At 42.5% G+C, this 27,623-nt stretch overlaps 2 protein-coding genes across 4 annotated transcripts in view; one reads left to right on the forward strand and one right to left on the reverse strand.

Annotated features, from left to right (window-relative positions):
* Positions 1-17,548, reverse strand: part of nkain4 (sodium/potassium transporting ATPase interacting 4) — a 53,354-nt gene extending 35,806 nt beyond the window's left edge. For both annotated transcript variants that reach the window (XM_034087265.1, XM_034087264.1), the window contains exon 1: positions 17,271-17,548. In XM_034087265.1, the coding sequence (XP_033943156.1) occupies positions 17,271-17,324 (54 nt within the window). In that variant the 5' untranslated portion in view covers positions 17,325-17,548. The remainder of the gene's footprint in view (positions 1-17,270) is intronic.
* Positions 1-27,623, forward strand: part of LOC117449531 (SKI family transcriptional corepressor 1) — an 85,632-nt gene that overhangs the window by 27,090 nt on the left and 30,919 nt on the right. For both annotated transcript variants that reach the window (XM_034087262.2, XM_034087263.2), the window contains exon 2: positions 22,516-22,879. The gene's annotated coding sequence lies outside the window, so the exon portion shown is untranslated. The remainder of the gene's footprint in view (positions 1-22,515; positions 22,880-27,623) is intronic.

The following is a 27,623-nucleotide window of genomic DNA, read 5'->3' on the forward strand; positions in this document are numbered from 1 at the left end:
TTAATGAACATGCATATTAGCAGTATATTGGCTCTTTATTAGTGATTATAAAACACTTATTAATGCCTTATTCTACATGACCATATTCTACAAGTAATTTTTATTAAAATTAAATTCATCAATCTGGTGCACTTTGAGAGCAACATGAAGAGATCTATGGATGCATCTCTTTCTTTCTTTCTTTCAGTCTTTATTTCGAACAGATTAAAAAAATAACAAACAACAAATGTGAAAAACAGAATACCGTATTGTTATAATGCAGTATTTATTTATCCACATTCATGGTAATAATTTGTATATTCAACAAAAAAAACAAAAACAAAATGTCTTCATATTAATAATAATAATAAATCATGTGTGTCCGAAAGGGAGTAGGAGGAAGCAAATGCTTATTAATTCCCACCCCTTACTTGATCAATGATTGTCCTTTAAATCATTATGCAAGTTATTCCTACATACATTTACATTTATACATACATACACAATCATTTCTCATCTTCAATTACCTTTCTTCATTCTCATATCTTTCCAAAAAAGTGTTTCTGTACATCCTTCAAATGCTTGTGCTTTGTTTTAACTCCTGCTCCAAACCATTCCATAAAATCACCCCACAGATTGTTAAACTCATACTTCTCAGAGTTGTTCTGACCTTGAGTTGTTTAAAATGTAGATTTCCTCTCAAATTATACCCACCCTCTCTGTCTATGAACAATGTTTTTAATTTCCTAGGAAGTAGATTATGTCTTGCTCTGTACATGATCTCTCAACATCCATATGAAACAGAACTGTAAACAGATTTTCTTTTTCTTTATGGATATTTTACAAACCACTTCCCTTTTAAACGGTATTCTTGTTTTACTGTCATATAGTATTTCATAACTGTTTTTCATTTATTCTCATAAATGGTGACCAAACCGTTTGAGACCCACTGAGCTGTAGTTATCTCACTCAGTCTGACAGGAGAGAGCTCTCCTTTTCCTTGTTTTAGAAACAGCTTCTAATATCCGTTAGCGCAGCTAGCTTACCAGATGATAAAAACAACAATGCAAATAGTGAGTTTGGTAGAAATATACGGTATAATAGTAAAGTTATTGAAGATGATGCCATATTTATTGAAGATTTTACATTATAAATATTCCCCAAAATTATTCAAAAGCATATTCTTCAAAACTCTCTGCTGTAGTATGACCACCAGGAGACTATTGATGTGTGTGGTGAGTTTGGTAGTAATAAGCTGTATAATAGTGATTGAATACGGTCATGTAGAATAATGCATTAAGTGTTTTATAATGACTAATAAAGAGCCAATATACTGCTAATATGCATGTTAATTAACAACTATTTGATGGTTAATTTGTGTACCTTAATATAAAGTGTTACCAATTGATTAGAAAATATTGTATTGACCAGTTGAACAGAAGGTGTATGATAGGATCAGGATGTAAAATAAACGGTCCACTAAACAGAGTAAAAGCCAGTACTGGTGTAACTCTGAGTAAAGTCTATTTCCAGACACAAGCAAGTGTTCTGCTCCAAATCTAAATTAGGAGAAAGACGGTCCCAGAGACAAGCCATGAATAAGAGGCTGGCAGGTATTTCTTTCATAAATTAAAGATGCCATGCTTTGACCTGGCTTGTCTTTGCACTGTGACTACCAGCAGGCAGGAAAGTACTTGTTTAAAAACTTTCTATAATCCAATTTTTCACCTCTCGCACCGGGTACAAAGTAATTATGCTTGGTGCCTGCCCGGTCCTTGTGTAACTAATGGGCAATCTCAGTGTGTGGGATGGGGGTGTGTGTGTGTGAGTGTGTGTGTGTGTGTGTGGTGTGTGTGTGTGTGTGTGTGGTGTGTGTGTGTGTGTGTAGTGTGTGTGTAGTGATAGGTGTCTGTGTGTGTGGTGTGTGTGTGGTGTGTGTGATGGTGTGTGTGTGTGTGTGTGTGGTGACTGTGTGTGTGTGTGTGTGTGTGTGATGGTTGTGTGTAGTTGCTGGTGGTGTGTGTGTGCTGTGTGTGTGTGTGGTGTGTGTGTGTGTGTGTGCTGGTGTGCTGTGTGTTGTGTGATGTGGCTTTCTGAGTACATGTAGGGTTGGATAGATATAGGGCCGTTGGTGGGTGCTTGGTCTAGCAGAGCTGAGGACAGGGATTAAGAGGTAGGGTGCCTTCATAAACCACTTTCTTCTGACTGTTTGAAATATAGTCTGCACAGTGAAACACACAGCAGCTAGTCCCTTTATACATCACTAAGTATCACTTGTTTCAGGAAGTGGAGCTAAACAGACACGGAGTAGAGTGCTCATTGCAGCTCTGGTTTTTGAAAAGTAGCTATTAAGAACCTATGAATCAAAGAGCTCTTGGTTTAAGATGAACATACGTTAAACTTTTAGCGCTCTTAGTGCTAATAACATGCTAATCTCTCAGAGCTATAGGGAACACACATTGCACAAATCCGTCCCACTGAAAGAAACATATTGAAAGCCAGTGCTTTGAACTGAGTCTCCCTCTGGACTAGGGTTGGGTATCGTTTGAATTTCCACGATTCCGATTCTACTTTTCGATTCCGGTTCTTAACGGTTCTCAATTCCGATTCTTTGAGGGGCAGGGTAAAAAAAATGATTAAGTTCTTGTTGAGAAAAACAAGCATATATGCCTTCTCAGGCATACCAGAAAGAAATGTTTGAACATTTTAAAGCAAAATGCTTCAATCTGGTGTACTTTAAGCAGAATTACTAGAGACTAGATCTAGGGGGTACATAAACACCCATATGAAAAAGATCGGTTTACATTTGATAATTAAATAAGTATGTGAGCATAAACCAATAACCTACCATAGCCAATAACAAATACATACTTCTTGGAGGAATTGGATAATCTCCTATCACACATCCCTGAATCTGGCACTACCCTGCTGTACTTCTCGGAGAACTTCAACCTCCAGACGGAGAAGATAGACGAACTAACATCTCTGTTAAACGCCTTTGCTTTCCTCACTGTCTCCGTCCCCACCAACTCATAAAGCTGGCAATATCCTTGATCTCATATTCTCAAGGAACTGCGCTACTTCTAACCTCTCTGTAAACCCGCTCCACACATCCGATCACTTCTTGCATTTCATCTCTCTCTACCCCTTTCCAAACATAACAAACTAATCTCTTCTCATCCTGCACCTGTCCGCCGTAACCTCCGTTCCCTCTCCCCCTCTACCTGTGCCTCATCGGTGCTCTAAGCCCTCCCTTCCTCTGACTCGTTCCAACTCCTGCCTCCAAACTCTGCTGCAGAAACTCTCCTCTCTACCCTCTCATCCTCTCTGGACTCTCTCTGTCCTCTCACATCTCGGCAGGCTCGTCAGTCCCCTCCTGCTTCCTGGCTAAATGACGCACTGCGTGCTAATAGAACCGTCCTTAGGGCAGCAGAGCGGAAACGGTGGAAATCCAAACACCGCGACAACCTCCTAACCTATCAGGCTCTCCTCTCCTCTTTCTCTGCTTCGATCTCTCAGGCAAAAAGCACTTTCTTTCAAGATAAGATCCAATCTTCTTATTCCAATCCTAAAAAACTATTTTCCATCTTCTCCACCCTCTTGGACCCTCCCAAAGCCCCTCCCCCCTCCTCACTTTTGTCAAGCGACTTTGTTAACCACTTTGAAAAAAAGGTTGATGATATTCGTTCTTCTTTTTCTGACTCACCTTTACTCACCGATGGGTCACCAGACCATCCTTCCACCCGCACAGTAACCTCCTTTTCCCCTCTCTCTCCAAGTGAGGTTCTTACCCTCATTACCTCTGCCCGCCCTACCACCTGTCCTCTGGACCCTATCCCCTCAAACCTCCTTCAGACTATCGCTCCTGATATTCTACCGTTTCTCACCCATTTCATCAACACTTCTCTAACTTCTGGTCACTTTCCAAACAGTCTCAAGGAGGCAAGAGTAAACCCTCTCCTAAAGAAACCCACTCTCAACCCGTCTGATGTTATAAACTACAGGCCTGTCTCTCTCCTCCCGTTCCTGTCTAAACACTTGAACGCGCCGTCTTTAAACAACTCTCCTGTTATCTCCATCAGAACAACCTTCTGGATCCGCACCAGTCTGGTTTCAAGGCAGGTCACTCCACAGAAACTGCTCTCATTGCTTGTCACTGAGGAACTGCACACTGCTAAAAGCAGCTTCCCCTCTCCTCTGTCCTCATCCTGTTGGACCTGTCTGCTGCATTCTCGGACACGGTGAAACCATCAGATCCTCCTTCGCACTCTCCAAGAACTTGGAGTTTCAGGCTCTGCACTTTCCCTCCTCACCTCATACCTCAAAGACCGTACCTACAGGGTAACTTGGAGCGGGTCCGAGTCCGACCCTTGTCAATTAACTACAGGGGTCCCTCAGGGCTCTGTTCTTGGTCCCTCCTCCTCTTCTCCCTGTACACAAACTCGCTCGGATCTGTCATTAGCCGCCTGGTTTTTCATACCACTGCTACGCTATACGACACTCAATTAATTCTGTCCTTTCCCCGCTCAGGAGACCCAGGTCGTCGCAACGCATCTCTGCTTGTTTAGCTGACATCTCTCAGTGGATGTCGCTCATCATCTCAAGCTCAACCTTGACAAAACTGAACTGCTTTTCCTTCCGGGAAAAGATTGTCCCACTCTTGACCTGACCTATCAACATCGGCACCTCCTGTTGTTTCCCCGACCCAGACTGCAAGGAATCTGGGTGTGTATCCTAGATAGACAACCTGTTCCGTATCACTGCACAACATCCGCTGCTACAAACCCGTTGCTGCAGATACACGCTTTTTCTGAACAACATTAGGAAGATACGTCCCCAGCTGACCCAGAAAGCGATGCTAGCTTCTGGTCCAGGCTTTCCGTCACCACTCACGCCTAGACTACTTAGCTAACTTCACTCCCCGGCTGGGCTACCTGCAATGTGCCCCTCGACCTCTGCAGCTCATCCAAGAATGCAGCGGCTCGTCTGGTCTTCAACCTTCCTAATGTTTCCCACACTACCCCGCTCCTCCGTATCCCTTCATTGGCTTCCGGTAACTGCTAGAATTCAATTCAGAGGCACACTGGTACTTGCCGTACCATGCTGCAAATGGATCTGGCCCTTCCTACATCCAGGACATGGTTAAACTGTACACCCAGCGCGTGCTCTACAGCTCTGCATCAGCCAAACGACTCGCTGCACCCTCGCTGCGAGGGGGACCCAAGTTCCCATCAGCAAAAACACGTAGGTTTGCTATCCTGGCTCCAAATGGTGGAATGAGCTCACCATTGACATCAGGACGGCAGAAAGCTTAAACACCTTCTCCGGCGCAGACTGAAAACTCATCTCTTTCGACTCCACCTTGAGCAATAGAATTACTAACAAAGAACTGCTAACAGAGTACTTATATACTAATAAAGGACTGGCTTATCTATAGCCAGTTGAGTAGCACTTGAAATACTTGGCTCTATGAAACCTGATGTACTTATATGATCTGTTTTCTTCAAGGTTGTGTCTTCCTGGTCGAATGTACTTATTGTAAGTCGCTTTGGATAAAAGCGTCAGCTAAATGCAATGTAATGTAACGTATTTTATGTTTGGTTGTTCATTCATATCTTATTTTACTATTTATTTAGGCATATTTTTTTATCTCTCCAGTTTAAAACGATGTCTGGTTTACTGTACCTATAGTATACATGGAATGATTTCAAACCTGTTTTATCCCATAATTATAAAGGAGGGCCGTGAAATATGTGTTACATAAATGTGATCAAAACGTTTGAGACCCACTGAGATAAATTAGACTAAAGTGAACTATCTAAACACTCAAGAGTCCTTTACCTCACTGAGCTGTATGTTATTCAGCCTCAGTCTGACTGGAGAGGACTCTCCCTCCACATCATTGTAAAAACATCTTCTTCTTCCGTTAGAGCAGCTAGCACCAGTCACCAATCTAATAACAACAGACGCCGGTTCCAGTGCATCCTCCCTTTCTCCCTGCTCACTCGCACTTTGGCTGTGAGCTGCGGGTGCCAGATAAGCCAACATCCCCCCATTTTCATCACTTGCAGCGCCCATCGTACAAGGCGAATGAACGTGTAACGGGGTGCAAAAAAGGTGTTACATTTACTTAATTATGAATGTTGTTACATCAAGGCCGAAAATTAGGATGAGCACACAACGGTCAAAACATTTGTTTTCCCTCCCAGAGCTGTCAGCGCAGCGCCTCCACAGATCTGGCGCCAGGGGCGGACTGGCCATCGGGACGTTCGGGACGAATCCCGATGGGCCGGTACTGAAGTGGGCCGGTCGGACGATGTGGCCGGCCGGTAACGGCAGGGCTCGATATTAAATGGCCCGCTGGCCCGGAAGCACTATTTAGACACCCCGGGCCAGCATAAGTACTTTCCACTTTCCCGCTCGGGCCACTAAAATATTGCTTTGAAAAAATGGTCCTGTGGTATTGGTATTTTGACTAGCAATTTAGTTAAATAGTTTCGTTTATCAACGCTACAACATAGCGTTCCGTGAGTCGTTTGTCGTCGTTGTTGTTGGGTGAAAAGCAAACAGCTGTTTGCTGCGGAGCGCAGCGGGATCGCGCTCTTTCACTACAGACTATCGTGCCACCTAACCATTCGCCATCTTCAAATAAAAGAAAGTCACCGGAGGAGTTAAAGGAGAGTGACAGGGAGTATGAGAAGAAGAGGGAGAGAAAGTTTCAGCCAGCTTGATCGGTGGAGTTGGCTGCAGTGACGCGTCCTAAAACCCTTTTATAATCTATCGATTCGATTTATGATTCAATAATTATAAAAGTAGGGTAGACATGTGGAGATTATCCGGCTGAACCAAAACGTGCATTTATCAAACAGGTTTGTTTCCACAGATCTTATTTCCAGCTATTTTCCAAAACCCTTGTCGAGGGAACCAGCAGATTACTTCCTGGTTTAGGACGCGTCACTGGCTGCACCTCTCAATATGATGCCAATATAAACAAGGTCTTCTGTCGGCTCTGTACATCAATGCCGACCTATGCTGACAAGTAAGTGAAGAGTAGACAATATAAAGGTATTGGCGAAATGTCCCAGCAGTTTAGGATAATGAAGGTTCAGGTTCTAATCAAATAAATTACATAGCCATTACATGTCTAACTCCTAATGACAGGAAGGCAGAAAGTGCATTATACAAATAATATAATAATAGCAGACGATTTTTTAACAATGACCACAATATCATTATTTTAATAAACCAAATCTGAAACAATTGAGGAAATGAGGAAGAACTGATGATTAAAATGTTGTAGTACAGAGTAATGTATAGTGCATACATTACTATTGCAACAATGTGTTAATTTTCTTCATTATTAGTCGATTTTTTTTTTGGACGAATGCTCCGGGCCCGGTAGACATTATTTAACCCTTAATGTCCTACCGCTAGTAATTGGTCTAACACCCCCCCCCCCCTGGTCGAAAATTTACTTGCGGTACCGCGGATTGGGCCGGCTGGTACCGAAGTGGGCCGGTCGAGAGTCCCGGGCTGATTTGTAGTCCCAGTCCGCCCCTGTCTGGCGCTCTAGGCGAACATCTATAATGCCAGTGCAACGGGCCCGGCCCTGGTCTCAGTTACACTGTAGAAAGTGTAGGTACAACAGCTACATTTCCCGCCTCGCCGCAGTCATACAGTAGGCTACGGAGAGCGGTGAGAAAAATGTCCTCAGGCATCGAAAAGTGGAACCGAAATTCACATTTCTAAATGATGCCGTTGGAATCGAAATGTTGGAACCGGTTCCGAACCAGAACCGGTTCTCGGTACCCAACCCTACTCTGGACAGACGCATCTACTTTAACACTTTTCAGTTTGTTTTGTGTTGCAGCGTTTTCTCTCTTACTGTTGCTCACTTTTAGATAAGGCTACAAGCATCTTCTGGACTGGACTGTGTTTAGCCCATTTTCAGTTAACTTCAATACAGTTGAGGGCAGCTGAGAGAAGTTAATTTTAGCTTAATCAGTTCAGTTAAATAAAGCTTATTTCTTTGTATACAGTCCATGATAAGACCCATTGAGAGTCCTTGCCCATCTGATCTAATAGTAAAAGTTGAGCCAATTTAAGAAACTATGACCTCCTTTCTGTCTCTCCATCTGCTATCCGGTTTCCTCACCCTTAACTTATCTCTTTTTCCTATGAACTTGCTTTACTTTTTTAAAAAAACATTACTTTCATTGATTTATTATCACAGCTTACTGGGACAGAGCCTTCTTTAATGATATTACTGACACCTGTGCTTTTCTTACTATGACAAGTTCATTTATGTGTCTGCTTTGGAATAGGCCTTCTGAGTACAGTATAAGGGATTGTGACACACGAGCCGTTTTACACAGACATGTAACAATGAAATAAGAGATAAATTATTATTATTTTTGTAAGGTAAGTTTATTTATATAGCACATTTCAGACGCAGAAGCAATTCAAAGTGCTTTACATGATCGTTAACACATGATAGTAGAACAGAGAGGAACACAATAAATAAACATAATGGAATAACAGTTTCATAAAAACAATGCATTAATGAGATACAAAATAAATTAAAAACGACATTGTAAATACGGTAAGTGCTAAAACAAGTTAAAAGGCTTCTGGGTAAGCAGCTGTAAAAAGTAGTGTTTTTAGCCTCGACTTAAAAGAACTCTGGAAGTTTGTTCCATTTGTGGGGAGCATAAAAACTAAAAGCAGCTTCGGCGTGTTTGGTTCTGAACCGGGGAACAATGAGTAAGTCCGCCCCCAATGATCTCAGAGCTCTGGGGGGCTCGTAACGGGGCAACATGTCAGACATATATTGGGGTCCCAAACCATTTAATGCTTTATAAAATTAACAATAGGCTTGAACTAGTTTTTCAAGGTCTTGTTGAGACATGAATGTTCTAAGTCTGGCTATGTTTGTCAGGTGATAGTGTCTATAATCCTCTTGATACATTGACAAATGTACATGTGTTCGTTTATAAAGTGTATACTCTTCCACTGCTTATTAACTACATCAGGCTCTGATGTAGACCTTTCTGTGTTAACGGTTAAGAAAGAATGACTTTGAGTAAATGTCTAAAAGAGCATTCCTTGAATTCTTATAGAGACGACATTAAGTATTGTGTGCATGTTATTCATAGCTAAGCTTTTGCCAGAAGAAACATAACATGCTTATAAGTGGACAACCTGTCACACGTCTTACCTGCTTTCATGCTTACTTTCTCAATAACAGAAGCATGCACAAATCTAAACAGCACTTTATGGTTCAGGAAGGTTCACTGAGATGTGACCCAAATTCACACAGTGACAGCAAACATCCTTCCTCACATGGGTTGAATCTGTTGAACAGTCAGTCTATTTTCCTTCCTTTATTTCTCTTGCAGCCAGCATTTATTTTTGACTTGATCTGCAAAGGTGGCAGCAATGTTAGGATTATTACATGCGCTAATTTAGTTTTAGTTTAGGCTGTAACAACTCGAAGAGAGCAGCACTGGCCGTTATGATTTCAGCTTCAACCCAAAGGATTAATGTCATTTGTGAGGTTTGGTCTTCTTTGTTGTGGTTCCAAATTCCTTGTTCGTTGTTGATGAGATATCAAACTGCAACACACTCTCTCTCTCTCTCTCTCCTCTCTCTCTCGCTCTCTCTCACACACCACACACACACACACACACACACACACACACAGATACTTCTCAGAGGAAATGGTGGAAGAAAAGAAGGACAAGAATACAGCCTGGCTAAAACCGAAACACACAAACAATTTGATAGGATGGAAGGCATAGTGATGCAATAAGAGCAGCTTAAATCAGCCAATCCTCTCTCTCCGTCCTGCCTTCCGAATGTCCCAGATCCAACTAAACTGTTTAGGTTTCGCCCCAATTAACAAATAGGCAATTTAGGCTTTGACGGGGGGAATTCTCATCAAGAATATGCAGTCAAGAACGGCAAACAGCTGTCAGCAGCTTGTACCCTCCAGCTCTACTTTCCATAATTGAGTCAGTAATGTAGCTGTTTTCATCATAATTCCATCACTCTTATCTTTCATCCACCAGTAGAGGAGGCCGTGTGAATCCCTGCTGTCAGACCGTTGATGACACAACACAATTAGAGCAAATACATCAGTGAAGTTATCAGCTGCTTGTAAAACAAGAACCGTATTGCCCAAAACAGTGAGGGGGGCTTTGAGTGAGATGAATATGCTTTGCATCCATTCAACTGAATGTGATCTGTCAAGATAGTAATCCCAGCTGTGGTGCTCCCAAAGCAATTTATTCGATGCCACACTATAACAAATGACACCACTGGAACCGTTGGAATGGAAAGAAAGAAATGGGCTTGCAAGTAGTTCTAGTTTTATCTCCATTATAGCTTAATATTGCAGTGTCATTGATGTGGAACACACACAGGCACGCTCACACAAGCGTCTGTGTGCATGGGTACATGTGCATACGCTCACATTTTCCGGCCCAAGGTTTTCACTATAGCCACATAATTAATGGTCTGTTAAATTGAAGACGTTAAAATGGCGAGCAGTTGTAAAAGGCCACCAGAAACAACGAGATTATGGTTTTTCCAAGAACACACATATTATTATAAACCAACATGCACGCACGCAGCAAGGGCAGTGACTCCCAACTCCAGGGTAGGTCGAGAAACAATAGGAAAGTCACCCCCTCTCCTCAATTAGCATAACACTGAAATCAAACAAACAAGAAAAGTCATACAAAAGTATAAATACAGCACATTTGGATACGGTTACTCCCACGTTAACCACTCAGCTGTATCTGATTGGTTGCCATGTTGCATTTTGGGTGGGTCGTTTTTGTGGTGAGGTTAAAGGCTATGTATGTAAGTAGGGCTATCTTTAGACTGACAGTTGTCCTGAGAGCAGGATGTGAATTGAGCTCCATGCTGTATTCAGCCCAACCCCCCGAGGCCCTCAACCACCACTCGTCTCTCTCCTCAGCACGCTATCTTAGATTTGCATCATACATTCTCACGTCTCCTTTTGACAGGTTCTTTTTTGTATCTCCTGCGGGCTCTTTAGCATCGTAATGTATAGGTTTCCTTGGTAACAGTGCACCAAAAAGGAGAGAGGTAGACGGCGAGAAAACGAAAAAGAGGGAAAAGGAAAGCTAAACATTGAGATCTCAGGTCTCCAGGGTCATGCTCATAATTGGCCCAGAGTGAGAGGTCGAAACATCACCCATCCCCCCTTTTCTCTCTCAATTCTCTCCACCTTTCCATCTGCATCCCCCCTAAATCTCCAGTGGCTCTGGGCCTGCTGATAAATCAGTTGCTAATCAATAATTCAAACATATTCTCAGCAGGGGGAGAAAAGGGGGGAATACGATGTCTGGCGGAATAAAAGAGAAAGGAGAGATAAGACAAAGCCCTGTTGTGTTTTAACAGAGAATACACATTAGGGGCGGGGTATGAACATTCATTACACATTCAAGCTGTGCCACTTCTCCCTGAGCACCCAGTTTGCATTGGGGTCTCAGGTGAGATGATGCCATAGTTGGGGGAGCTCCAAAAGTCAGAGCTGTGAGTTTGAATTTATTAAGCAGTCACCTTGCCTTAGTGACCCACAGTGTGCATAAACACATTATTTTAAACACGGCAGGCTGATAGTTAATCGACTTTTGTTGATTAGGATGCTACCTGTGGCTAAGGTAGGAACTGTCAGTGTACGCTCTGCTGTGGATCAGGGCTTTTCAGGCATGGCAATCAACACAGTCTAGGTCAAGACCACAATCAGAGCTGAACACCAGGGGCCATTTGACAGCACAAGCAGAGTACTCAGACACACACACACCCATTCTACTTAATTATGTCGACCTGCATGACCTTCAAAAAGAAAAGAATAAGGGCCCAGAGACAATGTAAGACGGGGTTAAGACCTTCATTTCTGAAATCACACGTTATTTGAGCTGTGGCGTATGATCACATACTGTTAGAGCTTTCTGACCTCCATCTACCCCTTTCACAACAGCGCCAGAAAGAAAACAAATATCCCAGCACATGAACCCTTTTTCAAATTGACTAAACTAAAACATTAACTTTCTTTTAAGATAAGTTATTTTGTGTATATTAAACAAAAATGCTGAGTGTCATAGAGCAGAGCCCTTCTTTGATGTGTTTGGCTGGTGTCTGAGCAGAAGCTATTAATCAATGGTCATGTATTTTTTTTTTAAATTGCACAGCTACCTGCTACGGATTAATCTAACCAGGTCCAAATGCCACTGAAGTCACTGAATTTTCTACCTATGGCCATGTCCTTCCAGATCCTGCTGAACCATTTCATCTAGCAGATTTGAAATGATTATACAAACTATTGAGACGATGCCCTGGGGACCTGCAGTAATATATGAGGCTTTGATTCTAGGACACAATTTGGCTTGTATTCATTCAAAAATATACTTGGATAACCACTGTCAACATCTGATTTTTTACAGTCATCTATGTGTAAAGCTGGATGTCATAGTGAACACTTGAGCACATACTGGTACAGCTCAGTTTAAAACTACTTTCCAAATAAATAAAAATTGGCTAAGAAGTCGACAAATTAATGCTGCTGGTATCTGTTTGCATTTGGTGAACACACCTGGTACACACACAGACACCACATTCTGTATGTGTGTAGATAATTCACACAGGGATACGATCTTATTCTTCCGCCATTTGTGCCAGTTAAAGCAAATAGAAAAATAAAAAAAGTAAAGTGCTGATCACAGTCCAGAGAAGCTTATTGAAGACCTAATAGCCAGGGAGGAAAAGCGAGAGTGAAGAAAGTGAGAGATAAAAGAGCCGTGACCATCCACTCTATTCCTGCTGGCCTATCCCCTCCATCAACCTGGTAGTGCCAAGGAAATACAGTGCATTATCATTGATCACACTCGACTCTGCACTCACACAGATGCATCACTTCAGGGGACATTACATTGACTTACATGCATTTCCTGGAGACTTATCCTAACCTTAACCATAACCAACACATGCCTAACCCTAACCCTTACCCTAACCCTAACCAAGTCTTCACCCTAAAATTAATGATTCCCCTTATGGGGACCTCCAATTTGTCCCCATAAGGGAAGCCAGTCCCCACAGGCGACTGTGTAAACAGATTTAGGTCCCCACAAGTATAGTAATGCTAGGCCACACACACACACACACACACACACACACACACACACACACACACACACACACACACACACACACACACACACACACACACACACCAAAAGAGACACCCCAAACATATGTCTGTAGCATCTGTAACTTCTAAAATATTTCACATGTTACCAGTTTTATATCCACTCACCAGGGAACCAGCCAGACAGACCAGGATTATACAGTAGCAGTAACCCTCACAGCCAGGTCTGCTGGCCTGATGGCATACAGTGTTTTATTGCCATGCAATTTGCCTCGGCTGCTGTAGTTATTTTTAATTACAGCTGTGTGATGCACTATTATCAAAGTTATGGGCCAAGACCTTGTTTTGTGTGTTATTGTCAGCACATGTAAATTGACGAGGTGGGAGAGAAGTACATTGATAGACACCCAGCATCTCTACACTCATGAATATTCAACAGGAAATGTGAATGTTAGTGCTTCCATAAAGCAAATTTGTTAGCAGTAAAAGCAGAGAGGAAGAAATAACAGCTGAAACCCTTTGTTATGTGTGGGAGTTGACGTGATGCCTGCCAAAGGATAATGTCACGCCTTAAGAGATAACACTTTTCAGGAGGAGGGACTCTGATTTTCTGCTAAAACTTTCTTGGAAGCACTTTGTTTGAACTCGGTCTTCTTTGAAAACTTCACTACAAAAGATGGTATAGTCTCTAGCTATGTCATCAAAAGAGTAGAGTAAAAGTGGGCAGTGTGATGTAAGATGTTACACACATACACACAACACTTGTGGGTATTCTGAATCTGTTTTTAGTGAGGCTGAGGTCAAAGTTGCAAATATCGTCTGTCTCTGGATCCCTTTAATAAAGCACTAGAGAAAGGATGATATAATTAGACCATACACAAATCAAAAGATTCAATGTGACAATATGAAAACAGTTCTTATTATTTCTCGTGATCAAATAATATCTCCTTACAGCTCTTTCCTTCAATTCTGTCTTCATGTCAAAATGACAAAGCTGCTCCTCCTCCTCTCATACAAAGGCTGTAATCTTTCCCCAACACTAGACCCACTAACCTGTAACTCACAGGTCAGAGTGTGCAGCTGTGTCTGTGTGTGAAGAGGCGTGCATGAAATAGTGTCTGTGTCTCTGTGAGGTTGCATCCGCCAGTGCTGCCGGCGCAGTTATGGCCTTTTCAGGGTCAATGTTCAGTTCGGAGCTCATTACCCTTGTTCAGAGTGATTATGGTAGCATGCGCTTGGTTCCCGGTCTGTCCTTTTCTAAAAAAAAAACACTATGACCAACGAAGAGGCCTCCTTCATAAATCACACACTGTCCACGGAGCTGCATTAATCATCAGCTCCATCCAGAACATGGTCCCTCCTCACGGCCAGTTGCTGACAATCACAATATGTCTGGACCGAGTTCTGTGTCTGACCAATCGAAACGCTTCTGTACCAGGTTAGCTATAGGTCAACTCTTCAAACAACCATCCCGTTGAGACAAAAAAGAAGCTTGAATGTGTCTCGCAGTACAAACAAATCATTAGACAGACAAGGCTTCCTGCCAACGCTTATCATTCTCTGGGGCTGATCGGGGTTCTGACAACGATCCAGCCCTACTGTCTGGACTAGTTAGGCTGCAGAGGGAAGAGGGAACAGAGGCGTTTCGATCAATACAGGCTCATTATCTGTTGCCTTCTGTCCCATAGAGATGAGTACCACGGCTAGGCCTGTTGATGAGGAAAGCGCACCACAATTCAATTAGGGGATGGCCGAGATGCCAAAAGAGGTTTGATCAAAGCACTCTGCCTCGCTAATTAGCACACACAGGGGCTATTTTTACATCTGAGGAGCAGAGCATGTTGTTTTGTTAATGGTAGTTTTACCCTATAATGGACTGGGAATAACCTGGCTCATTGTCAATGCATAGGTTTCAGCCAAGGGAGAGAGGGGGGGCCCCTTGTGATGCTCCACACACACACACACACACACACACACACACACACACGTATATTCATGTACACATAAACACACACCATTATGACGTGATGACCTTTCCAAAGGTTATGCAGGGTTTACTGCAACCCCCTTTTGCAGGTTAAACTCAACAGAAGTGTGCAGGTGTGTGTGTGTGTGTGTGTGTGTGTGTGTGTGTGTGTGTGTGTGTGTGTGTGTGTGTGTGTGTGTGTGTGTGTGTGTGTGTGTGTGTGTGTGTGTGTGTGTGTGTGTGTGTGTGTGTGTGTGTGTGTGTGTGTGTGTGTGTGTGTGTGTGTGTGTGTGTGTGTGTTTCTTCAGACAGGAAGTGTCAGGTCATACAGAATAAGTACCAGGGGAAAATAAAGCTGTTTCCAGGAGTCTTCAGGGACGTTTTAGGCAGCCCACTGACAGCTTTATAAATCTCTTAACAAATGGCCGACCTCCTTCTCTCTAATGAGGCAAAGAGGTCCGAAAGGCAAGGGAAAACAGGTGTGCCCCTCAAGGTGGGTTGAAGCGCCTGGCGTGTTTGTGAGTGTGTGTGTGTGTGTGTGTGTGTGTGTGTGTGTGTGTGTGTGTGTGTGTGTGTGTGTGTGTGTGTGTGTGTGTGTGTGTGTGTGTGTGTGTGTGTGTGTGTGTGTGTGTGTGTGTGTGTGTGTGTGTGTGTGTGTGTGTGTGTGTGTGTGTGTTCAGAGAGAGACATCATTTTAACAAGGGAGCAATTCTGAGGCCATTGTGACCTATATATTAGTCACAAGCAGATTGTCAAATGTTCCTTTTTCTCACGCTTTAATAAATTGACAGAGCTGACAACTTACAGAGACACAAATTCTCAACATCAATTTTGAACATGAGGCGGGAAAATCCAGAGGTGGTAGGAAGTCATTCAAATGACAGCAAGACAGAACTGAGTCAAATTCTTGTCTTTATCGTTTCCCTCTTAAAAAGCATTTAAACTGTAGGCATGGGTCCATTTTGAATGAACAGCCTCCTGCATTTTTTGTGTATAACTTGAGACAGTGTGTAGCCAGAAACAAGTAACTCTCCGCGAGAACTCTGAAGGGGTTATGCGATGTTGGCTTAGGGGAATTCAGTATTATTAAACGGGAGGGGCTGGGGTGAGTCGTTTATTTTTAAGACAGTTATGACTGATACCGACTGCCTTCTTCCTATCAAACGCTTTCCTTCCGTTATGTCTTCCATTTTTCTTTATTTCTGGATTCACTCATGCAATACACAATACATCGACATTTACTCAGAGGGCTTATGGTGTGAGTAAGCTCAGTTTTAATACCACCATAAATAACATTGTCACACCCTGTCAAGTAAACTCTACCCAGGGATGGTGGCAGAGGCAGGCTGGCCTGTGTGTCAATGTGGAAGCATCTTCTGAGACTGCACAGCTACCATCAGTAAAATGTCACAATCCACACTTCACTGATCAGAAACTGAAATGCTTTGTGGATCAACACCCCCCATAATACAGCCGGTTTGAGGTCTTGATGAACAAAGTCCTTAGACGGTTAGTTCAGAGAGGGGATTTATGTATTAGGCGACTTTTTTATGTTTTACATCATGAGGCGGCAGCAACTCAGAATACTAATCTGAAATGCAGACATGGGTTTCGAATAATTAGTTTACGCCTCACAGAACTACATGATGGTGACTTATGGTATTAAAGGTACCATTACAATATTCAAAAGAGCAAATCGTTACATTTGTTAAATGCTATTCATGATGCATCACTGAGCACAGTGCACCCCCCATACTGTGCCAATACTTAAGGCTGTAAGAGCTGAGGGGAGCTGTGTCCTAACACCAACAGCTCTATGTTTTCTCTCACAACAGTGAATTCAATTTCCCCCACTTACTTGAATTATGGAAACAAACACATTAATCCAGGGTCAAGATATGAAGTATAATAGAACATTTAAAAAACGAGGAGACTTCTTCTTAATGTGAGTTACAGAACTTTTAAAAGGTAGTACATAAAACATGTCCTGCTATCAGTTTGTCAACATGTGATACTTTAATGACAACGTGGGCCACTTCACAGTTAAAAGACAGAGAGATTTCATTGTAAGGTAGCCTATTATATCCTTCAACATATTTTACAGTAACACTTAAGTTAAAACTTGAGAAGAAGTGTGGTTCAACTCACCAGCTGTAAAGTGCAGAAAAAGATAAGAGTGCATCGTCCGCTGCAGCAGCCCATTGTGTCAGCGGTGAAAACGTGACTCTGTTTCAGGAGAAAATGACTTGAAAGCGGGTCTGAGGAGCTCTCAGTGTGCCGACCAGACTCAGTCCTGATCCAGGCACCAGGGTCCCATACTCCTCCGGTATTCCGGTGTTTCTATGCTGAGCCAAAAACACGCGGCAGATTCGCCCTGGCTGCTCCGGGTCTGTTTGTTTTTCCTCAGCTCCTGCCGGCCGGCCGCACTTGAGGTGACTGGGTGGGGGGCGGGGGGGGGGGGGGGTGTTTGGGGTGGGAGGGGGTGTTTGGGTAGCCAGCCGAGGGGCGTCAACTGGTTTCTGCTGGCTGCCTGTGGTGCGACAGGAGAGAAAGTGCACGCCCGGTAATTCAAAATTATTTAAACAAGAGGCAATCAATTCATTTCCATGGAGACCTAATACACATCTATTAGGCCAATGTAAAAGGCTTGATTCCACAGATAAAGCAATTAAGCCAAGTTAAGGCATTTGCATGGGAGCATGTTTGAGAATCATACTAGGCTTCTGTTTTTTATTTATTTTTTACAACTAATGTCACTGTCCCAGTCTGAGGTTTATTTATTTATTGAGCGTTTTTGAGCTTGTGTGCTGAGCGAAGATCACACAATATACATCAGGGACATCGGGTTAAATCAGCTGCTATAATGTTGATGCTGCTGATGGAGGACAGGCGCCACCGTGTGACTATATGATAAGACGCACCCTGTCAAGTTTTTTTACGCAATGCATAGGGTCATTATTCAAAATGGAAGCCAATTTTTTTTACCACTTCTATTACTTCTATGAAAACTCTCATATTTGGTCACCATTTAGAGGGTTTTTACAGTAGCAACAATATTAATAAAATAATATAATTATTTCAGGTACCAAGTATATTGGAGACTTCTCCAAACGATAGGTTTAATCTTATTGAGGTACTTTTCTGGTTAAATCATAATTTGTTATCCATTTTTAATGCAATTTCTTTACAAGTAGGATAATTCCCTCTTTCTACGTGCTGCGCCTCTGAAAATCATTCTCGCCATGCCTTTCTTTTCTTCACACACACTTTTTGTTTTAACCTCCAATTTCATTTTGGGTAGCCACTGTTTGGTTTTAGATTATAAAAAAAGATGTTGAAAGCAACTCAGTCACCCTCTTCCTCTCGGAGTGCATAGAGGCAGGTCCCGCCTCTCTCTCTCTCTCTCTCTCTCTCTCTCTCTCTCTCTCTCTCTCTCTATCTCTCTCTCTCTCTCTCTCTCTCTCTCTCTCTCTCACACCAGCTTGATAAATCTTTTACGCGTCTGCGGGCTGAGTGAGGGAACATTTCACATCTCATTTCATCACACGCTCCTCCGCTGAGCTCTTTTAAAGGCAGCGGTCCTCTCCTCTCTTTCCCTCTCATCTCATCTCCTTTCCTTTCCTTTCCTTTCCTCTCCTCCCATTTTATCTCCTCTCTTCTCCTCTCCTCTCCTCTCTCCTCTCCTCTCCTCTCCTCTCCCCTTTTATCTCCTCCCCTCTCTTCCACCGTCCCACACCGCCCTGCCCACCTGCGTCCAGCCGGGCCCAGGAGGAGCTCCTCCCCCCATTGCCAGAAATAACCACAGGGTATTAATGGAAGCTGACTAGCAAGCACGAATTGGGCTTTTTTCAGGCTACTCTTTCATCATGAAAGTGAACAATCTGAAAACATCGTAATCAATTTGAAGTAGCTTGCACATCACCCCCCCCCCCCCCCCCACCCCCGCCCCCGCTACATCTGTGTGATACCCTGATACCCTGTTTGTCTGTGCTCTACTTCAACCCCTGTCATAATTTATTTTAGATAAGCATTCTTAGGTTTTTACTTTGTTATATGTGCCCAATCAGCATCCTGCAGTATTATTACACTTTGTAGGCTACACGTGGGTTTATGACTGTGCTTATGACTTAACAATGTTTACCTTTTGGAGACTGGAAAGTACAAATGTTGCCAATGGAGAGCTTTAAACTACAGTCAAGCAATTTGGGCTGCATTTGGAGGTCCACTTACAGCCTTTCTGTGGAGCTTTTTAACCATACTATACCTTTTTCCATCAGCAGGTGAAGATGTGGGCTCAAGGTCCACTTGCTTCCTATAAACCAACACAAAAAGAAGTCACAAGTGCTTGCATGTCAAGACAATTTCCAAAGGCCAAATACTACAGTTAAACACCCGGAAAAAACGCTCTGTTTGGGGTTGTATTTATCAATGTATTATTTTCAATTTTAAGAATGAACATTTATTATATTCAACCATTATTTCTGCTTGTGATGATGAACTACCATTGATCTTGCTACACACAACTCACAACGTTTAGTGTTCAAAAACACAGTTTGTCTGAATTACATGAGGTTATAAGGTTGGCACCAGCGGGTCGAACATAATTGCAGGAGCAATTTTATGTGTGTAGTCAGTGGCATTAACCAATTTGTTTATAATGGATGTCGTGTTTTACGGTTACACATGAAACCATGAGTGCAATAGCTGCTAGTAGAATACATTAGTGACTGTGCTGAATGTCTTGCAAGCATGAGGCTCACTCATTCACAACTGCATTTCTTATGAGAACATGTTTTCTAAATATGTGCCATAGAAATGTCTGTGCGTGTGTATCTGGGTGGGTGGGTGGGAGGGAGGGAGACTCAGAGAGAAAAGCCAAGGCTGAAATAAGGTCACTGTTACACTTCTATTGGAGCCTTGATGGAAGTTCTCCTTGTGTTCCAGTTTTTGCTCAACACCTCCTTATCGAGTGACTGCGAGTGTGCGTATACGTGTGTATATGTGTGTGTGTGTGTGTGTGTGTGTGTGTGTGTGTGTGTGTGTGTGTGTGTGTGTGTGTGTGTGTGTGTGTGTGTGTGTGTGTGTGTGTGTGTGTGTGTGTGTGTGTGTGTGTGTGTGTGTGTGTGTGTGTGTGTGTGTGTGTGTGTGTGTGTGTGTGTGTGTGTGTGTGTGTGTGTCTAGAACACTTCTTTCATGACAAGTGTGTCCAGGCCCTCAGGGGCTGTTCTCCACAAAGACACTAATGTGAAGTGACAGGACAGCCAGTGGTGAGCTGCTCTGAGGGGACCTGCATTGTGGTGGAGACCCAAGAGTCTGGCTAGTAGGTGGACAACAATAGAGCAAAGACCTCAAAAGGACAAGCCTTTATTTCTCTCTGAAAGCGTCTTAGGCTGTCGCTTCTAGTTCCCACTCTCTCTGCCTTTCCCTCTGTTACTCTTTTTCTTTCTCTGTTTCTCTTGTCATACTTTTTGGCGCTCAAACAGCCCAGCGAAAATTCTTCATGCAGACACTGTCTGTTTCACTATTATCTTACAGCCAATTCCTCATTTTGTGAGGCTGACAGCAAACTAGATTGTATATTTTCTTACACTTGCAGCATTCTGAATGACTCTCCCGAATAATTGCGGTGAAACAGTGCTTTGCTTACACCACAGGCATACAAAAGATGTCATTACTCATGCTGAAATACTCTGTCACCTAGGGAGCTGCTGTGCAACAAGGAAAACACCTAATATTTGTCATTGGTGCACCTAACACCGACTGTGGCAAATAATACATCATAACCTTAAATCAGCTGAATGAGCTGCTCCCTTCAGCTCTAAAATACATTTATCAACACAAACTACCCTACATACTGTAGCTGAAAATTACAGCTACCACCAGCTGTCCCACAAGCATATGAATGTTTCTTTATTTAGGCCCATACTCGTAAAAGTTTAAGATTATGCATGTGCCCTTGGAGGCAGAGTCTCGTCTGATTTTTCTTCATTATTTTGCCATGAAGAAAAATCCTAGACTTGATGAAGAATAAATACAGAGGCTATTATGAGGAGCATGTCAATAATTAATAATGGGATTATGCTTTGGTGAAAATACTGGTCCCTAGAATCGCTTTTGAACATTTCATGTTATTCTAACGCTGGCCACTTGGAGGCACTCGTCTATGAGATCAGTTTTATTGAATGGGTGCCTTTACAGCTACGTCAAGCCAGACACAAACTTGGAAAACACAGCATATAAAGTAGGTTTCCTTCAAAGTAAAAGCATATAATTAGTTGGATGTATTCCCCCCATTACTGTATCTAACAATATAATGGCCTAACCTAAACACAGTCTATGTCCTAGAATAGATGCACACGTTGAATAGGAAAAATAACAAGGAAAGCAGAAGCTCTCTGGGGGAGGATAATAATGTGTATTGCTTTATACACATAAGGTGAGGAAATTATAACCCCACATTCAAAACCGATTTAAGATTTGGAGAAGTAGAGCTTAATTATGTGTAGGCCTTCAACTGATGCACTCTTTGTTGTTTAAAATGGGCCAAATAGCTGACGTGATGCTGATGTGTCAAACTATTCATCGGACAATAAAGCTGTTTTATTATAATACCATGACATTCCAGAAAGGCTCCACCTAAACCACTAGCGGGTGCACATATTCAATAAAATAAATGTGACCTGAGCTAAGGTAACAACATGTTGGCTAACAATTGATGCAAAATTGAACACATTGCTTGTTAACAATGAAGCATACATGTGAAGTCTTTTTTCTAGAGAAATGTTGAATGTAAGTCGAGTTTTCACCTGAAAGCCCATTTTCGTCTACGAAGCCATATAACATTATGTCTGGTTCTTGGGGGCTGCATGTCTTCGCTGGTGTAAGGTTGTGATGGTTGTAACATTGTAACACAGGCCTATTGTGTTCCTGAGAACACTGACAAGAGCTAATATAAGCGAAGTGAAACAGATTTATATTGCATGAAGGTCTATAAATAACTTCATATGATTTAATTGGCTTATTTGTACAATATGTATACCTTGCTGAAGGTAGCCAACGTGTTGTCTATTGTCACTAGAATGTATAGAACTAAACCCTACACATAGCAATGAATTAACACAATAAAAATAACACTGTATTCAAATATTTGTCCAAACGTTGACATAAGTAGAAAATCAAGAACACTTTTAATAACTTTTTTTAATTCCATTTATTTTTAGCCGTTTTTCTCAAATGCTATTATGGTTTATTGATAACGTTTCCAGCGGGCTGATATTCAGTTTTAATCGTTTTATTTTATCCAAACTTCATTAGGATTATTTTATTTGTTTATTAGTGTTTTATTCTGAAATGCATACTGGAAATCGATGTTTTCATTCTTTTGTATTGACAGTTGTTTCAGTCACATGGTGCTGCTTCACCGAGAGCTGATGGAGCCAGATGAGAAAGGCAGGAGGCGAGCCCCTCCGGTTGCGCGTCAGCATCCCCTCAAATAGGAATCCGCTGCTGTCACTTCTGCTCTACATACTGAGAGACGGGCGACTGTTACCCTGAAACAACAATCTGAAGGCGAATTTCACTTGACATGCAGCTGTTTTTGCATGTGATGCCAAAGAAGAAGAGTCAGGGGAGGCTGTGAGGAGGCTGGCGCTTCGCAAATAATGATAGTGAGGATCCAGGCGTGCTGTCCCAGGAGAACTCATCTGAAGAGCTGTCCTCGAGAGACCGGGATGCTCGTCTAACGCACCGGGGGGCGAGTGAGTACAATGCATCTCCACCTCTTTCATTTCGGTTTTACTTTGGTGACATATGGCAGTTTTGGACCGTTCAGCGCGCCCGTCCCTCTTTATCGCCTCTGAAATATTTCCTGCTCAATCCCACCTGTCTGATCAATCATTCATGGGCTTCTTAGTAAAGTGCAGCATAACGGGTGGGTCAGCGATGTGTGAAAGTTACCATGCTAATTTGGAAACGGTGCACTTTCCCATTGCACACACCCGCAACTTAATGCATGCACGCATCAAGGTTTAATGTCATGCAGTGTCTTACAGTGCGTGATTGGGAGGTCGATCATGTTCCCTTTAAAGTTTTGATTAGAGTGAGCATGTGTTGCACACTGCGACCACTGTGTCGTTGCAAGGCTAATTAATAAAGCCTTTGTGAGGGGCTCTCCTATCACAGGCACTCATCATTAATCCGCTGATGGCCCGGAGGGCGTGGGTTGCTGCTGTATGTGATGATAAGAGAAAGGCACCAGTCCTACATACCAGGGCTGATTAATTATGGGCTCAGAAAATGATGAACTCAGAGACTGTAAGGTGCAAGAGAGCAGACACAGGCATGTCAAACAGAAACAGGGGCTTAATATCAATTTGATGTTTAATCTTCCGCTAATAGGTGACATTGAAAAAAATGCAAGTTCTGTCTGTGAAGATACAACCATTATAGCTTTCTGTCTTAAAATGAGTGCTTCTAGAACTATATAGAACAACTATGGTATATCTAAAATAGTCTACAATACATGTCTCACCTGTAATAAGATCGGAGTGAAGCCCCGCGGTGCTGCTCAATGTGTGGGTGTGAGGAGAACTTCTCAAGCAAGCTCAGTGCATGTAGATGAATGAAATCCTCTTACTATGCAGCAAGGGTTCCCATCTCCAGAGTGTGTGTGTGTGAGTGAGTGTGTGTGCATGTATGTGTGTGTATTTCACCTCATTACACTCATTGTGTTGACTTAAGCAGGAGGGTCACCCCTGAGGCCCATTCTCCTGCCTTATTGAGGAGTGATGCCCTGAATTACACCACACTAGCACTGATTGCAGGGGCAGGGGCACAATGGGAGAAGCATTGCAGTTCAGGTTAGCCTCACTGTTTGACTGAAACATCACAAATGTATGTGATGTATGTTTCCAGGCATAGATAAGCCACTGCATTACACAATCACCAGTATGAAACTGTCCCCCACTTACTGCAAGTGCATGTTGTTGAGAGGTGCTTAACTCTTGGATCTCGTATATTTCAAATTTGCGATTGAGCTCCAGCTTTGGGCAATTATGTTCACAGCCTGCCCACGCACACTTTGCACAGGAGCTCCTCTATTCTTGGCTGTTCTACAAACTGACAATAAAATATCTCCCTTACAGCCTATGTACTGCATTTCTCCCGAGGCGTTCTCAATATTCTCCCTTTGTATGTATTAAACATCAAGCATGTCGAACTGCAGGCGCGGGGCCGAGCACTTTAAGGCAGAGTCAGCCTTCTGTGGAGGGTGACAGAACAGTCAGATGGCCCCCACAGGGCACAGAACAATTCCTGCTGCTGATGCACCCAAGGCGACAGGACTGGAGCGCTCCTTCCTCCTCCCTCCCTCTCTCTATCACTCGATCCCTCCCTTCACTTCCACCTTCCATCCCATCCTCCCTTCCCACCTTCATCTCATTGAAAACACTCTCTTGAGTTCACTTGCACACCTGCACCGCGGCTTCTGTGCACTGTCTACCTCCCTCTCTTCTTCTCCTACTCAGGCATACATACCCGTGCGAATGTTGTCTCTTTTATAAACTCACATGCAGACCTTAAGAGTGATATTTAGGAGAGGCTGTTAAGCACATTATACCTGCTCTCATCAGTATAATTTTCCATGTACATATCTTCCTTACATCCAGAATAATACACCTATACAATCTAATGCAGTCAAATACAATTGTTCTTAAATAAAGTTTGCATTTTGTTGCTTGTAAGTTTCAGTGTTTCTTTATCACAGAGGTGTTTAATAAGATTATAGGATTACATTACATGTCACTTGTTAGAAGCTTTTATCCAAAGCGACTTACATACATTCAGTACTGAGGACAATCCCCACAGGAGCAATTTGGGGTGCAGTGTCTTGCCCAGGGACACAACGACATGCTGACTGCAGTGGGACTCGAACTTGCTACCCCCTGATTCAAAGTTCAGCGCACTATACCACTGAGCCACAGCCTGCCATTGGATTACCAGCTACTGTTGTTTTTTTACTAGACTGCATTATATTGGGAGATCTGTCTGATGTTCTGCCACATGACAAAAAAACTGAAAAACTTCTCAATTTAATAAAATCCAGTGCAGCACATTATTTTACCATGACATCACTAATTAATATATAATATAATCAATACATTTCCACCAACAAAAAATTAACGCTTTCACACAGGTACATTTATGACAGAGCTGTTGTAGTGAAGACCATGGATTGTGAAGGTGTACTTAATAAAGTGTCCACTGAGTGTAGATCAATCTACACTCATACATGCAGTCAACATGTCCTAAACACAGCTACACATAATAGTTAAATGGAAAATAATATAAAGAACACGTTTATTTATGTCAGTCAGATTTTGAGCTGTGCATCAAACGTAACATAGGCTTTCTCTATGCACATAGTTGTGGCGTACACTGCTAGCTTGCCAATGAACAGACAATACACCTACTATTATTGGGCAGTTAAAAAACATGAGAAAATGCTAGTGAAATATTATGATATATCATAATATTTATTTAATATTTATTTATTTAGATATATATATCTTGTGCGATTGAGAATATTGTTACAAATATAATGATAGTTAACTGTATCATATAGAAAATGACTGCATGTGTTATGTAGAATAGCTGCGAGCGTTTCATCAAAATGTATTTCCTTGTTTGCTTACCGCTATCTAAGCAATACAGTTGTGATCCAAACAATGAGACAAATCACAGTGCCAATGACCTTGCTATTGTTCTTCCAAACTTACTGAGTTTAAAGTTGTCCTCAAATGCTATGCTGCTTGATTTAAATTCTCCTTGAAGCTTTAACATCGCTATAAATGCCACATAGTAGTTACAGGCTTTTTCAATAGGCATTAAACCAACCAAAACCGGTCAATTTAAACTGCCTTCCTGTCTAATAAAACTACCTTCCTTTTCAATGAACACTAAATAATATTTTCCACCACAGCCATTCCCTCTTTTTCATAAAGTAGGTAATCATAGTCCTATAAAGATAAATACCGATTCAACAGAGATGATGGTGTGTCTGTTAGTGAGAATTACAGTGTTTATAAGGGACAACAGCAGTTCACAGTTATTTAGGGTTTTGAAATGTCACTTACGGCCCGTCCACACAGCGGCGTGCGTTGACGCTTCACCATTCACTTTGAATGGGGTGACGTCACTTTTAGCCGGAATGCATCGTGGGAAGCGACGCGGAGCGTAGCTGGCGTGGCTCGCTGCAAAAGTTGAGCAATGTTCAACTTTTGACGCCTCGCAGAAGCGTCAGCCAATCGAATCATATGCCAGTACAAGCTCTAGCCAATCAAACCGCTGCTTGTGTGTCAGGGGTGGGAGATTCATGTGATTGGTTGTTGGTCGAGTTTCAGACACGCCCGCCGGCAAGCGTCAGCGCACGCCGCTGTGTGGACGGGCCGTCATTGTCCAAAGCCTTCGGTTGTTTCTAAAAGGTGCACGAGTGTGATTGGAGCTCTACAGATCACAGAGTAAATGGTCCGTGAATCTTTGAAGTGTGTATGTGCACATGTGTGTGGATAATAGCTCAGGGATCGGGTGGGGGGGCGTAGATTGGCCAGTCAGCCAGACAGATGTGCCCTAGACCGGACTTGGAGTGCGGGGCCTGGAACTGGCCTGCCACCCAGCATTAGTGCCATGGATCCGTGACCAATGGGCTCAGGGCACCAAAACTCACTGTCTACATAAAATGCTCTCAATTATTAATGCCGTGTATAGGGCAATAAGAGGCATTGCAGAGACCAAGGGAGGAAACAAGGAAATGGGCAGTGAAGGGAGAATGCAAAGGCATGACAGGCAGATAAAAGTGAGATGAATGAATGAAACCGTTTTTGAATCGTTTCTTACTCCACTATTGTCCGATTGAACATTGACATTGAGCACATATAATGCCACATCTAAACAAAACGAGATCAGCATAGCAACCAAAGATTAAGAAAGATGATGATGGCGCAGCACATTATTGACAGTCTCAATAACTCTCCTCCGAGAGAAAGAAAAAGGACATTGACCTTCATCTTTTTCACACTACGGTACATTTTATCTCAAGGCTGACACCTGTTCCTGTGTCCTGCTTGTTCAATCTGTACATTTAACATGTAATTATACAGAATCCCCCTCAATAATTGCTGAGTGCACAGGCAGTTTAGCATCTGTCATTTCAGTGTGCACTAAATACATCTCAGGCTGCGTTCAGCATTGTAGTAGCTTGCCATTAGAGTGGGAGCACTGTAATTCATAAGTATTGATTCATGTCTCAGCAGCATTACAGCATAATGTCCCTGAACATGACTGTATACACCACTATAAACAAGCAGCAAAGAAAAAAACACTGATTTACATAGATATTCTGTTAACCCCCCATTAAGTCTAATGTGATACAGTCATTATACAAGAACAGGAAATAATAAGCTTGTTTAGAACAGTGTAGCTGCATTATTACATGTAGATAATCCA

This window comes from Pseudochaenichthys georgianus, chromosome 7 (assembly GCF_902827115.2).
Source record: "Pseudochaenichthys georgianus chromosome 7, fPseGeo1.2, whole genome shotgun sequence".
Lineage (NCBI taxonomy): Eukaryota > Metazoa > Chordata > Actinopteri > Perciformes > Channichthyidae > Pseudochaenichthys > Pseudochaenichthys georgianus.